The sequence below is a fragment of the Hypanus sabinus genome, chromosome 17 (assembly GCF_030144855.1).
Source record: "Hypanus sabinus isolate sHypSab1 chromosome 17, sHypSab1.hap1, whole genome shotgun sequence".
NCBI classification, from domain to species: Eukaryota; Metazoa; Chordata; class Chondrichthyes; order Myliobatiformes; family Dasyatidae; genus Hypanus; species Hypanus sabinus.
Genome location: NC_082722.1, coordinates 48,988,851 through 49,004,030, shown reverse-complemented (window position 1 = coordinate 49,004,030; position 15,180 = coordinate 48,988,851). Strand labels below are relative to the sequence as shown.

The window sequence follows — 15,180 nt, the reverse complement described above, 5'->3', positions numbered from 1 at the left end:
TGACTTAACACAATCACACTATTGTTGTCCTTAATATACTATAACTTGAAGGGTACAATTTCGTATTTGCAGGTGACACAAAACCACAAAATGAGCCATAGAGTAATGGGCTTTAAGAAGGTATGGAAACCTGGTAGAATGGGCAGTCATATAGCAGATGTAATTTAATGTGGTGAAAAGTGTAACATCTTGGTTGGAAGAATCAGAATAGACAATATAAACAAGTGGGGCAGTCATAATGGGGTACAAGAACAGGGAAATTGGAAGCCACTTATGGCTATTAGCAGGAAATGTTAATTAACCAGGTGAAATCATTGGGTATTCTTGGTTTTTTAAATAGAGGAATAGAGTACGAGAGCAAGGAAGTCATGATGAACATAGGTCTAACCACTTGAATAGTGCTTAGTTCTTGATGCTAAATTTTAGGAAAAATATAAAGGCATCAGAGAGGGTGCAAAAGAGATTTACTAAAATAATTTCAGGGGTAACAGATGTAAATTATGTAGATAAACTGGAAAAACTATGGTTACTCTCCTGAGAACAGAGGAAGCTGCAAAGGTATCTTGTGTTTAAAATCATGAAGGGTATAGATAGTGTAGACAGAAACTGTTCCCATTTGCAGAGTTGTCAAGGACACAGGATCATATAACAAAGATATATAATAAACATACTAAAACTAACATCAGTACATTTTTATGAATCAAATGATCAGAATCTGACAGGCAGTGGAATTAGATCCAACTGCAGCATTCAAAAGGATGCTGGATAATACAGAAAACCAAATGATATAGGAGCGGAATTAGGTCAATTGGTCCATCAAATCTGCTTCACCATTCCATCATGGCTAATTTATTATCCCTCTCAACCCCATTCTACTGTATTCGCCCAGTAACCTTTGACATGCTTATTAATCAACAACATATCAACCTCCTCTTTAAATATACACAATGACTTGGCCTTCACAGATATCTGTGGCACGGAATACCACCATCTGGCTGAAAAAATTCCTCCTCACTTCTGTTCTAAAAGGATATCCTTCTAATCTGAGGATGTGGCTTTTGGTCCTCGACTCCCCCACTTTAGGAACTATCCTCTCCATGCCCACTATATTGCAATCTTTCAATATTTGGCACATTTTAATCTTCGAAACTCCAGTGAGTATAGGCCCAGAGCCATCAAACACTCCTTTCATTCCCAGAATCATTCTCGTGAACCTCCTCCAGGTTCCCTCCAATGCCAGCACATTCTTTCTTCGATACAGGGAACAAAACTGCTCACAAAACTCCAAGCGTAATCTGATCAATGCCTTATAAAGCTTCAGCATTACATCCTTTCTCTTATATTCTAGTATTCTCAAAATGAATGCTAACATTACACTTGCCTTTCTGACATGAACTTAGCCTGAAAGTTAACCTTCAGGGACTCCTGCATGAGAACTCCAAAGTCTCTGCATCACTGATTTCTGAATTTTCTCCCCATTTAGAAAACAGGCTACACCTTTATTCCTTCTACCAACATTGATGACTGTACACTTCCCTACACTGTATTCCATCTGCCACTTCTTTGCCCATTCTCCTAATCTGTCCAATTCCTAATGCAGACTAGATTCTTCCTCAACATTACTTGCCCCTCCGCTAGTTAATATACATAGTGATATGCACTAGTGATATAACATGCACTGGTGATAATTTTTCAAAACTCCTTAGATTCTGGATTAGTTCCTGAGGATTGGAGGGTGGTAATGTAACCCCACTTTTTAAAAAAGGAGGGAGAGAGAAACCGGGGAATTATAGACCGGTTAGTCTGACATCGGTGGTGGGGAAAATGCTAGAGTCGGTTATCAAAGATGTGATAACAGCACATTTGGAAAGAGGTGAAATCATCGGACAAAGTCAGCATGGATTTGTGAAAGGAAAATTATGTCTGACGAATCTTATAGAATTTTTTGAAGATGTAACTAGTAGAGTGGATAGGGGAGGGTCAGTGAATGTGGTATATTTAGATTTTCAAAAGACTTTTGTCAAGGTCCCACACAGGAGATTAGTGTGCAAACTTAAAGCACACGGTATCGGGGGTATGGTATTGATGTGGATAGAAAATTGGTTGGCAGACAGGAAGCAAAGAGTGGGAGTAAACAGGACCTTTTCAGAATGGCAGGCAGTGACTAGTGGGGTACCGCAAGGCTCAGTGCTGGGACCCCAGTTGTTTACAATATATATTAATGATTTAGACGAGGGAATTAAATGCAACATCTCCAAGTTTGCAGATGACACGAAGCTGGGCGGCGGTGTTAGCTGTGAGGAGGATGCTAAGAGGATGCAGGGTGACTTGGATAGGTTAGGTGAGTGGGCAAATTCATGGCAGATGCAATTTAATGTGGATAAATGTGAGGTTATCCACTTTGGTTGCAAGAACAGGGAAACAGATTATTATCTCAACGGCGGCCAATTAGGAAAAGGGGAGATGCAACGAGACCTGGATGTCATTGTACACCAGTCATTGAAGGTGGGCATGCAGGTACAGAAGGTGGTGAAAAAGGTAAATGGTATGTTGGCATTCATAGCAAAAGGATTTGAGTACAGGAGCAGGGAGGTTCTACTGCAGTTGTACAAGGCCTTGGTGAGACCGTACCTAAAATATTGTGTGCAGTTTTGGTCCCCTAATCTGAGGAAAGACATTCTTGCCATAGAGGGAGTACAGAGAAGGTTCACTGGATTGATTCCTGGGATGGCAGGACTTTCATATGAAGAAAGATTGGATCAACTAGGCTTATACTCACTGGAATTTAGAAAATTGAGGGGGGAATCTTATTGAAACGTATAAAATTCTAAAGGGATTGGACAGGCTAGATGCAGTAAGATTGTTTCCGATGTTGGGGAAGTCCAGAATGAGGGGTCACGGTTTAAGGATAAAAGGGGAAGCATTTTAGGACCAAGATGAGGAAAAACTTCTTCACACAGAGAGTGGTGAATCTGTGGAATTCTCTGCCACAGGGAACAGTTGAGGCCGGTTCATTGGCTATATTTAAGAGGAAGTTAGATATGGCCCTTGTGGCTACAGGGATCGGGGGTATGGAGAGAAAGCAGGTACAGGGTTCTGAGTTGGATGATCAGCCATGATCATATTGAATGGTGGTGCAGGCTCGAAGGGCCAAATGGCCTACTCCTGCACCTATTTTCTATGTTTCTATGTTTCTAATGACAGAAATCCCATTTAGTATGTTTTAGACATTACATCTTTTACTAAAAACATATTAGATTTTGTGTATTTGGGAATCACTAAAAGGAAGCAATTAATTAATTTCTATCCAACTTTTTACAACACATTTGGGTCTGCAGGCCAACTGCTTTGTGGGAATTTGATACCAGAAGTAGAACTAACAATGAACCAGATTGTAGGCCATTGCAGTCATAACCAAATAAATTCCCACACTCATCCTATACTGCATGATTGCTATCCAGTATTTATCCTGACAAGCACAGCTATGCAGTGTCTTTCCTCAGTGAGAAGCAATGGTGGAATAAGGGATTGGAGTCCTGTGATTGTCAATACATAGAGCAGTGTCCTGGAGGATTCACTGGAGGATTGCCATTTAGAATTGGCAAGACTTTCCTGCATTCTCATATGTGCACCCTAATTGCACTGGGAGTCCATCTATAAGGTTTAACATGTTCGCTTCTATAATCCTGATTCAGGGTCTTAACTCAAAATCTCTTTGCCTCCAAAGATGCTGCCTGACCCATTGAGTTCTTCCAATCAGTCCAACACGGACTTGATTACTAACATTTCCTTTGCAGTTGACAGCAACTTAGTTATTTTCTTTCTGCTGATGATGTAAAAGTCACAATGTTGTCAACAGGGAGACTAGGAGGAATAGCAACTGTCTCCGATCAAGTCATTCTCAATAGCATGGGTAGATTGGAAGTCAGTCACAAGGAAAAATCACTTAAGAACTTCATGTAAAAATGGTACTAAAACATAGATATTATGGAATTATTTCAATAAGTAGCTAAAATTTACCTAATCTTTCTCTTACCTGCTCCATTTGTTACTGATGATAAAGGTGTCCTTCGTGCAAAACCTTTTACTGCCAGGCTTTGCCCACGCTGTTTTCTGCGCCATGCTGTTCGACATTTAGAGTCTATGCTCTGTTTTATTCTATACCAGTCTGATTCAGAGATTCCAAATTTGTGGAAAAGATGACCTACAAATGTTAAGAAGTATGTTGAAAATTAAACATTGTATGGGTTAAATGAAAACCTGTAAATTGACATAAAATTGATCAGTCCATAAGACACAGGAGCAGAAGTAGGCTATTTAGCCTATCGAGTCTGCTCCGCCATTCAATCATGGGCTAATCATCTTCTTCCAGTCATCCCCACTCCCCTGCCTTCTCCCTATCAGTGCAAAGTATCGTCACCAATTTTCACACATAAGCAGGTAAATTTCAACCCATCTTTTGCTCTATCCTTCACACCCAAACAAAAATCACACTAAAACAAAAATTACTTTTGAAAAGTTGCATAATAACATTGATAAGAAGATGATTTATTTAAATACCTCATCTAACATGATGCAATTCGATTTCACACGTTTGGATTAATGATCCGCTATTGTGGGTACTGGAGCAGTATCTTAACCACCATGCCAGCTCACCCCATGAATAAGAATGGATATTTAAATGCCAGCCACAGTGTGCAGTCATTTGGTACTTGATGTGTAGTATGAAATTAGAACAACTTAATATTGTCAATCAACTTCATTTAATAACGCACTTATTGTTAGTGTTGTTCTATCACATTGTCAATATCTATATCAATCAGATGTTTTGTTTCTGGAATTTAACTAACATTAAGACATCCAAGAAAGATGAAAAAGGTCCAAAACCTTAAATCAGTTGCATTTTGTTTAAGGTTTGGCATGCTAAAGCCAATGGAAATCCCGTGGACAGAAACAAATTTAACAAATGGCTGCTGCTGCTCAATCGTCTCTCAAGAACATTCAATCCAGAGATTTGGATGTTTAAGATATACTGTCAAAGATTCTCCAGTTGCTTAGTTCTGGGAAAAGCATGCTGTCTACAAAATCCAATTGGTGGTCAATTGATGTTTGAGACTTAATTGCACAGGTACAAGCATCCTTGGTGTTATTTTCCCATGAAATTTGAACCCATTCCATCTTCTCGATACTAAGGCAGGTTTTTATCAACCGCCATTGGTAATGTCTAAAATAGGCACTTTACATAAGATGATTTAATTACGTTGCACCTTACCTAAAGAATTAAATGAAAAACAAAAAGGAAGATTTGAATCTAAATATTCCCTTTCATAATCTCAATGCCCAAATCACATTGAAACCAATTTGTTTTAATGCAGCAAGATCCAACAAATTGAAATCTGATAAGTGAACCTGTTATCCACTTCTGTGTTGGTTGAATAATAAACTGTACAAGAAACCCCTGCTTTTTTCTTGAAAATTGCTAAGACATCTTTTACATCCACATGAAATATGATGATTCCAGTTAGTAGGCAAGACAAGAGGACAACTATTTTTTTTAAACTCTACCACACAGGAATTGCCAATTAGGACAATATTTCAGCAGGTTGCAGATTAACATAAATTTTCTGAAATCATTTAAAGCCAAACAGCTTTCTTTCTTTCAGTTTTCATCTATTTGATTAATAGATATAAACAATAACAAATATCTAGAGCAATACAGCTACTTATCACAGCAAATGGTCCTTCACACTTATAAGACACGTAAATTATGTTGATAACAAATAATTCATTCTTTGTACTGCTGTAAACATAGTTACTAACATTCTGTACATTAAACATATATTGAAATGTTAACAAAAACTTGGCATGAAATACTGTACTTCACTTCTGCTAAATAAATTTAAAGGTAAGTAACTAACAACAAAAGTAACATTTTCACAGATGATGTACAAATAAATGTCATTATGCATACATCTAATTCCGTAGATCATTAGAGGATCCAGCTGCTTTTTGCCATGTTTCCCTTGCCCTGAGAGATTGGATACAGCTTGAACTTCACGATGAAAAAGGTAATCCAAAAGTGTCAATGCCATTTTTTCAGCTGTTCTGCAATTTGTGGCAACATGTAGCATATCTGCTGGTGTAATAGGAGACCTGACTCGCATCTCAGGGTTATTCTCATCACCTAACCAGGTTCCATTAGGGAAATCCTCTGGAAAAAAAAGTACATTTAAAAAAATCAGAATGCAGAAGCAATATACAACAGTGCAAGTTAAAATTTTTTTTAAACATTCACAAATATTACTTCATAAAATCTGATCATGTATTGAAAATAGTCTCAATTGTATACATTTAATACAATCCATTAAAGGCTTATGCAGAAACATCAAACACTGACATCAATGGAAATTATGGCATTGATTCCATAACTAGGACACAAAAGCTTGGAGGCTTTATTTTGAAAAGCTCTAATGTCAATAATAAACAGACATTTAAATATGAAATTGCTGTAAATATTTTTTAAATAAACTGGGAGGAAATAAAATAATACACTGGCAATGGGCAAAATAGGCTGTTATTCAGTCAATGTACACCTGGGTCAGAGGGCTGCAAGAACAAATGAAGAGTATCATTAAACCTAGTGGGTTCATTCAATACCTGTGTAAATTACATTAGATGTAACAAAAAAAGGTGTCAGAAGTGGATCAAAAACTCCCAACTTCATTAAGTTGATTAAATGGAAAAAAATATATTTTTATTGATCTAACATTTGCTGCAACTGCCATAAGAGGAAGTAGTGTTGGAAATTAGGCAACTGTGCTTCTCATTCCTCCAGTTAGGAATCCACATCAATCCTCAATGGAAAAAATATTTAGAATATATACCTGCAAAGAGTTGTGACTCGGAAATGAAATGAAACCATCTATGAATATCTTCATAGAAAAAAAAATTGTGTCAAGTACATAAACACAAGCGATTCAGAATGAGCATATTCTCTCAAAGAAGCTCACCTTGAAATTACTGGAAAAGAGTGTCTGGTACTGAATGAAAATTAAGTAACTACTTCAGTTTTAATTAAGCAAATATCTAACAAAATAAACATTGCACAGCTATATTAATTCCGTAGCCCAGAATTTGTTGTATAAGAAACCCTGAACAGTTAGATATTTAAAGAGTAAACATACAGTAAGTCACTGACATTTCATTTAAAAGATGTGAAAACTTTCAATCAGACTACATATAAATCTATCAATAGTGTGCTATGAGCAAGTAACAGGTTAATAATTTAAGACTTAATAATAGCAGAAATATCTCAACTTGCACAGCTGACAAATTAGACTATTCACTGAAGATATACACAAATCTTCAGGGTAAATGTTTTCCAGCTTTAAAATTGAGCTTTAGTATGCTGATCAATAGCAGAATTTGACTGGACACAAGGTGCTATAATCACACAATGACAAACATAGTCATGTTCTTCTTTCAATCAGATCCACAAAAATGACTCCAATTGCAATGCTAGAGAGGTTCTCTAAGTGAAATTGAGCTATTACGGCAAGAGAAGAAAGGGGCAATAATAGAATGCAACACAAGTTAATAGTTACGATTTAAGTATAGAATGACAACTACTTTATTTGAAAGTTGGTGGTACTTAGAGTTGCAAACTTATCATGAAAAACTCTTGAATGGGCTGATTCAGACATGGATTTTCAGCAATTTTCTTTCCTTATCTGCTGCTCAGGAACGTAAACTTTTTTTTAAAACTTGCTTCTTTAATACAATCCATTGGACCACAAAGTATAAATATGATAATGTGCAATAGTAAACAGCTATAGTCAACTAAAGTGAAAAGAAACAGAGGGAAAAGATACCCAAAAATGCCTAAGTTTGCACTGATCCTTGACTGGCAAGGGCGTAAAAAGTGACAACAGATAATTTGAGCTATAGAAGTAGATAATGAATAGAATTTTTTAACATTTTTATTATTCTATTAAAAAAAGGTCAAAATCAAATTAAATATCAAGTCTGCTCGAGAGGTACTGTGGAGTCAGAGTCAGCATGGAAAATATGCCCTTTGGCTCAACTTGTCTACGCCATAAGACAGGCTATTTGGGCCCTCAAGTCTGCTCCATCATTTCACCATGGCTGAACCATGCCGACCAAGTTGTCTAGCCTAATTTGCTTATATTTAGCCCATATCATTCCAAGCCTTTCCTATCCATATATACCCTGCTCTAACGCTGTTTAAATGTTGTAATTGTACCCACTTCTATCACTTTCTCTGACAGTTTGCTCCATATACCCACCACCCTGTCTGTGGTAAAAGTTCAGATTCCTAAGTCTCTTCCCTCTTACTTTACAAAATATGTCCTCTAGTTTTGGACTCCCATAACCCTGTGGAAGAGTGGCTATTCACCTATCTTAGCGTCGCATTATTTTATAAACCTCTGTAAAGTTACCCCTCACCCTGCTGTGCTCCAGGAACAAAACTGTTAGCCTATCCAGCCTCTGCTTACAAATCAAACAATCCATTCCTGGTAAAATCTGGGTAAGTCTCTTTAGTATCCATTCCAGTTTAATCACATCCATTCTTTGGCATGATAATCAGAACTTTACTACAAATCTTACCAATGTCTTATACAGCTCTAACAAAATATCCCAACTCCTGTACTCACTAACATGACCAATGGAGGCAAGCATGCCAAATGCCTTCTTTACTGCCCTGTCTACCTGGATTGTCATTTTCAACAAAATATGCACCTGCAGCCTTTGGTCTCTCTGTTTCATATCACTGATGGTCCTGAAAAACGTTATCTCATTTTTACTATGCACTGTACCAGCAGTTATGGTCGAAATGACAATAAAAGTTGACTTGACTTGATAGTGTCCAGGGCCCAACCATTTCCTGTGCAAGTCCTGCCCTAATTTGTCACTGGTAAATGTAACACCTCATGTGTGTCTAATTCAACTCTCCAAACTGAAATTTAGATAATGGCAACCATTTTGGATCATTACCGTGCATAAGAATTTGTCTAAAATCTTGTCAAATATCCCAAGCAAATTAATACTAAATTAAGGACTAAGATTCTCTAAAATTAGCTAAAACAAAGCATAGATGAAAGCTATAATGAAACCACCTGGACAATAGCAACACCTACATCAGTCAGTTGTCTATTAACTACAGCTCAGCTTTCAACACAATCATACACAGCTATTAATGGCAGAATGTCAGATGGTGAAGAGATGGCATACGGGAGCAAGATAGATCAGTGGTGTCGCAGCAACAACTTTGCACTCAGCGTCAATAAGACCAAGGCATTGATCGTGAACTTCAGGAAGGGGAAGCCGAGGAAAGGTACACCAGTACTCATTGAGGGTTCAGAAGTGGAAATGGTCAGTAGTTTCAAGAAGCTGGGTGTCAACATCCCTGAGGATCTGCCTTGGGCCCAGCATATTATTGCAATTACAAAGAAGGCACAGCAGCAGCTATATTTCTACTGTGGAGAGCATTCTAAATGGTTGCATCACTGTCTGGTATGGATGGATGATTGCACAGATTCTGAAGAAGCTGAAATAATTTGTAAGCTCTGACAGCTCCATCATGGGCACGAGCCTCCCCAGCATCCATGACACCTTCAAAAATGATGCCTTAAAATAGCAGCATTCATCATTACGGAATCCCCATCACCCAGAACATGCCCTCTTCTCACGGTTACCATCAAGAAAGAGATACAGGAGCCTGAAGACACACACCCAATGTTTCAGGAACATCTTCTTCCCCTGCACAATCTAGATTTTCGAATGGACAATGAACCCATAAACACTACCTTGGTATTATTACCTTCTCTTTTTGCACTACTTAGTTTTCTTTTTATATATAAATATTTTTTAATTGTAATTCATAGTTTTATTATGTACTACAAAATACTGTTGCTGCAAAACAACAAATTTCACAACATATGCCAGTGATAATAAATCTGATACTGATTCTAAACTATAGCACTAATAAGTGCCATATCTCAAAAATAGGATGATTTTCCAGAATATAAAAGGAGGCAGATGAGAATAACGCAGATGAGTAATTATAATCTTCCAATGTCTTATGAAGCAGGAAATATTCTTTATATTTTAAAACATTATTCACACCCCTCTTTCTAAAAAGGGCAAGGACAGAGCCACAAATCACACACAAGTTGGCTTAAAGCCATTTTGTTGGAAAATTAGTCTTTGCTTAGAATCTTGGATAGAATGACTGAACACTTTTAAAATTATCATCTGATCAGAAAGAACTAATGTGACCTTATAAAGGATATGTCATACCTGTTTTAATTAAGATGTGATGAATATTGGATCCTACAGGTGTGCAGTTAATTAGCTGTTAGATATTTACAATGAGTATATTGATAGGGAAATATAGTTTCCTATGAACTTTTGTAGTGTGTACGTAAAGACAAAAATCACAATTTCACGGAATTGCTGCCTTATAATAATACAGCTGGGTTGAGTGTCAAGCTAGCAACTCAGTCTTGTTTTTAAAAAACCCAGAGAAATGCTAAGGAAACAGCATTAAGAATGCCGCCCGGTGTGCCACAAGGTGCGAAAAGGAACAACAATGACAATGGATGAATATTAAAAGGGATCAATTCTGAGAACAAATTGACTACAGAAGAACTGCTATAGTGGAAATCATTTCACAATACCTAAGAGGGAGGAGAATAGTGTCATTTACTCTCTCAAGACTCCAAGGTTTATTCAAAATATCTTATACAGTATAGCGATACTTATTGTCTTCCACATTTCATGGAGATTTGTAATGCACTGCTGCACAAGGTGATGCAAACATATTCAGTAGTATACTTCAAAAAGAATTGGATAAATATCTGTTGGAGAAAAAAAAATACAGGGATACGGGGTAAGTGTTGTGGGTAGAAGGAGTGAGTTAAAAGTGAATCAGCTGATCCAGAATCAAAAATCTAAATGACCTCCTTCTGCATAGCTTTTCTAAAACTTCCTTCCATGCTTTTGCTAAAGGCTTTCTGGCAGTTTTCCACAACTTTTCCCAAACAGACTTCCCTCTGATATCTTCCACTCACTAGAGACTAACTTGACCTTGGTACCTATAAAAGTTAGATTTTTTTTTAAAGAATCATGATTAACCCATACATTTTTAAGATTCATCACTAAGTTATGGTGAAATGATAGCAACAGGTCAACATAAAACAGTACATTACTTTAAGGTAAAGAAATAAAATATGTATAACAATGAAAAGTTTTCAATGCTCATAAATACATATTTCTATTAAATAAGTCATTTTAGAATTATGTATTGAGTTTTATCTTGTGTCTCAATTAGATAAGTAGATAAAAATTAGCCAAGTGTGTTTAAAATTAACATAACACTAAGTTCTATAGAGATATTGAAGAAAAAATATTAACAGTGATAAGGGAAACTAGTAGATGTAAAAACAATTTAAACACCTTGGCAATAATCCATCACCTCAAACAATTTATATGCCGTAATATTTTTCATTCCGATTTACTATAATAAACATGTATAGGCAAATTACTTTGGTACCAAAGAGTGATACAATACTATACTCATATATATCTACATTAGATATTGATAACTATTGTCACAATGGGCTGGTCAAACATGAACCATCACCCATAATCTACCAAAAGGACGAAAGAATTCTTTTTGAAGTTTCAACAGTTAAAAATACTGCATGAAAAATACATACCATATAATATAGCATTTTTTCAAAAGCGAAGAGTATTTTTCTATAGAGATTGCAATAATTTCATATCAAATCGAGCACATTTTACTGTCAAAAATACAACGCAAAATAAAATTATTGTTAATCACAAGTACAGCAGCAGCCAATAAATACATCATAAATTGTATTGCTCCCTGAAGAATGTGAATGGCATAATCAAAAAGGTGCAGAATTGTGCACATTATGATTAGTCCCTGTATTCAGCTGCTCCGGATATTAATTTTGGTATCCAGAGAATATTACTGGGTTCAAAATTCCTGTAAATTCATTTTGTACCTATTGGCCTCAAGCACTGGAAAAAGAGCTAAACCACTAAAATATCGCTGCTAGCAAGAAGCTGATGCATTGTTTTACTTCAGTTGACAATAATACAGATGGTTTAAGGAATGTACCTCATCTCAATGGATCACTTGATGTCCAAAATATGAACCAGAAATATTGCTCTTAATTTTATTGTTGTTAATGGCTCAAGTGATTCATTTTTCCTTAGAACTATTTTGCCAAGGGTCTTAACGCTGAAATATTAATTATGCTTCTCTTACAGCAGATGCTGCCCGATCTGCTGAATGGTGACACAAGAGATTGAAGATGGAAGAATTTGGAGCAAAAAGCAAAATTTTAGAGGCATTTAGTAGGTCAAGCAATATCTGTGGAGGAAATGACAGTCACAGTTTTAAGTCAAAGCCCTTCAAGTAGACTTAAAAAAAAAGAGAGGAGATAGCATATAAAGATGAAGGGAGGGGCTGCAGCAAGAGCTAGCATGTGATAGGTAGCTGCTGGGGAGAGGAGTGATAAGCAGATGAAGGAAGAATAGTGAAATTGCAATGGAAGCTGGTAGGTGAAAGGTGGAGGCAACAAAGATCTTTGGATGATGAAATCCGACAGGAGGTTGGAGCAAATAAGGGAGGTGGAGTGCCTAGAAGGGGATAGTGGGATCTCCTCAGTGATTCCAGCATTTCCAATTTTCATATTTTATGATCTGGAATAGGAAGAAACAAGATAATAACAACACAAAATGGAATTTAATCAAGGAGACTATCTTAAGTATTTTCAAGCAACTTTATCATTGTTTCTCAAGTTGGTATGAAATTAATTTAAACTATTTTCACTGTCAAATTGGTCCAGTTAACCAAATTATGATAGAGACTAGGTACTGAGTTGTTGTATTCAAAGCAAGGATTGTGAAGTTTTATTAAAATTGTTGATATGATTGAGCATTTCTGATTCATTTTCTGATTTGGATGAATTAGGCAGATATTCAGTAAGCTGCCCACACAGAAAAATATCTTTCTTTTTATACTGCAGCTTGTGAAGCCGTATAAACTCATTTGAGAGCCTCAGGACTTACACCACCAGGTTTACGAACAGTTACTACCCCTCAACCACCAGGCTCTTGAACCAAAGAGGATAACTTGACTCACTCCATCACTGAAATTTTCCCACAACTAAGGGACTCACTTTCAGGGACTCTTCATCTCATGTTCTTGGTATATATTGTTTGTTTACTTGTTTGTTTATTTATTTATTTGTTTGTTTGTTTTTTGTTGTTGTTTCTTGCTTTTGTACTTGTACAGTCTGTTGTCTTTTGTACTCTGATTGAATGCCATAGTTAGACAGCTTTTCACTGATTCTGATGTAGTTTTTACTCTATAGATTTGTGGAGTATGCCCACAAGAAAATGAATCTCGGGGTTATATACAGTGACATATCTGTACTTTGATAATAACAATTACTTTGAACTTTGAAAGAAAGAAACTTTTTAACTGCCTAGTTTTATCATTTTGCATTCTGCAAGTAACTCAGGCTTTGAAGGATGTCTCCCAATCACCTTTTACCTCCAGTGCTCCAATGCATGCTGTCCATTAAAATATCTGCATTACTTGTGTTCCAAGGCATTAGTTTAACCAAAAATAAAATACTGCAAAACTGATAAATTCAGCTGCCTGCAGAAATTGTCTTCAACTGAAGTCCGCTTGGTAGCAATGGAGCTGAAATTATTGCGACATATTGTTGTGTTGTCGCCTGCATTTGTTGTGTACTGTTGTTGCATCAAGATGGTGCATGATGCGAGTGTGTGTCTTGGAGTTTGTATTGCGATCACAAGACCCTGATGAACACAGGTAACGTAGAATACCGCAAGTCTGGCTCGCTGTTTCATTGACAAGACCGACAATTGTTTCCTCGGTTGTGGTGAGGACTGGGCTCTCACTGCGGGGTCACCCAGGGAAGAGACGCTGGAGGCAGAGTGGGAGAGAGCAGATCCCTCTGTGGGCATGCTGGAATCTGGACTGGGTTGGGGCTGGCTCTTCCCATCACTGCTGCCCTCCAGTGCTCAGTGTAAGAACATGTTGGACCAAGACATAACCATCAATCTGCAGTCAAGCACTCAAGAACTTGAACTGTATATTTTTTCTTTGTGATGCAAATTTTTCTGCAATTGTAACCATATGTGCTATTTGTGCTATTAGCAGTGCAGTATGCCGAGTGCATTTTATACCTTGGCCCTGGAGGAACACTGTTTTGTTTACCTTTTTCCATGTATGGTGGAATAATAACTAAACTTCAGCTTTGATTCATGAATGAAAGCAAACTGTGATCCTAACTAATGTCTACAACAGATTATTGTCCAGTATCAAACAACGCTGCAGTATTACTCTGATAACTTTGAGGTTTTCTCACCAGGGCTTTAACTCATCTTCAACAAACCTTCCTTCAGAGTGAAACTAATCTACAGACTTTTGGGAAACTTACAACTCCACTCCAAAACCAATGTAACCATGATCTCAGTAACTCATGTGCAGACAATATATGCATATATGCATTTCAGAGTCCAAGATTCAAATAATTCATCAACTTATTCCCAGATGCAGTGGTAATACAAAAGTCACCTATCAACATTCAAAGCTGCATTTTGAAAATAAAGGTCACAAGGAGACCCAAGAAACATGGATCACAACCCATATCCCAGGAGGACTCAGGGGACACATTGGCTTCAGGGGAGAAGCCAAAAAGCGGTAACAGATGGTTACCTCTCTGCCTGGAGGCTGCTGATTAGTGGTGGGCCACAGGGATCAGTGCTAGGTCCATTGTTGTTTATCATCTATATCAATGGTCTGGATGATAAAGTAGTAAATGGAATCAGTGAATATGCTGATGACACCAAGACTGGAGGGTAGTGGACAGTGAGGAAAGCTATTAAAGCTTGCAGCAGGATCAGCACTAGCTGGAACAAATAGGCTAAAATTGCTAAATGGAACTTAATGCAGAGAAGTGTGAGTTGTTGCACTCTGGGAGGAAAAACCACTAAGATTTACTTTGTGAAGAGTAGGGCACTGAGGAGATTTACATCAGAGGGATCTGGAAATACAGATCCATAATTCCTTGAAAGTGGTGTCACAAATAG

General features: G+C 37.2%; 1 protein-coding gene across 8 annotated transcripts in view; it reads right to left on the bottom strand.

Annotated features, from left to right (window-relative positions):
* Nucleotides 1–15,180, bottom strand: part of banp (BTG3 associated nuclear protein) — a 190,204-nt gene that overhangs the window by 89,580 nt on the left and 85,444 nt on the right. For all 8 annotated transcript variants that reach the window (XM_059993019.1, XM_059993016.1, XM_059993021.1 and 5 more), the window contains 2 exons: nucleotides 5,972–6,211; nucleotides 4,037–4,204 (listed from right to left, as the gene is read on the bottom strand). In XM_059993019.1, coding sequence (XP_059849002.1) covers nucleotides 4,037–4,204; nucleotides 5,972–6,211 — 408 coding nt within the window. The remainder of the gene's footprint in view (nucleotides 1–4,036; nucleotides 4,205–5,971; nucleotides 6,212–15,180) is intronic.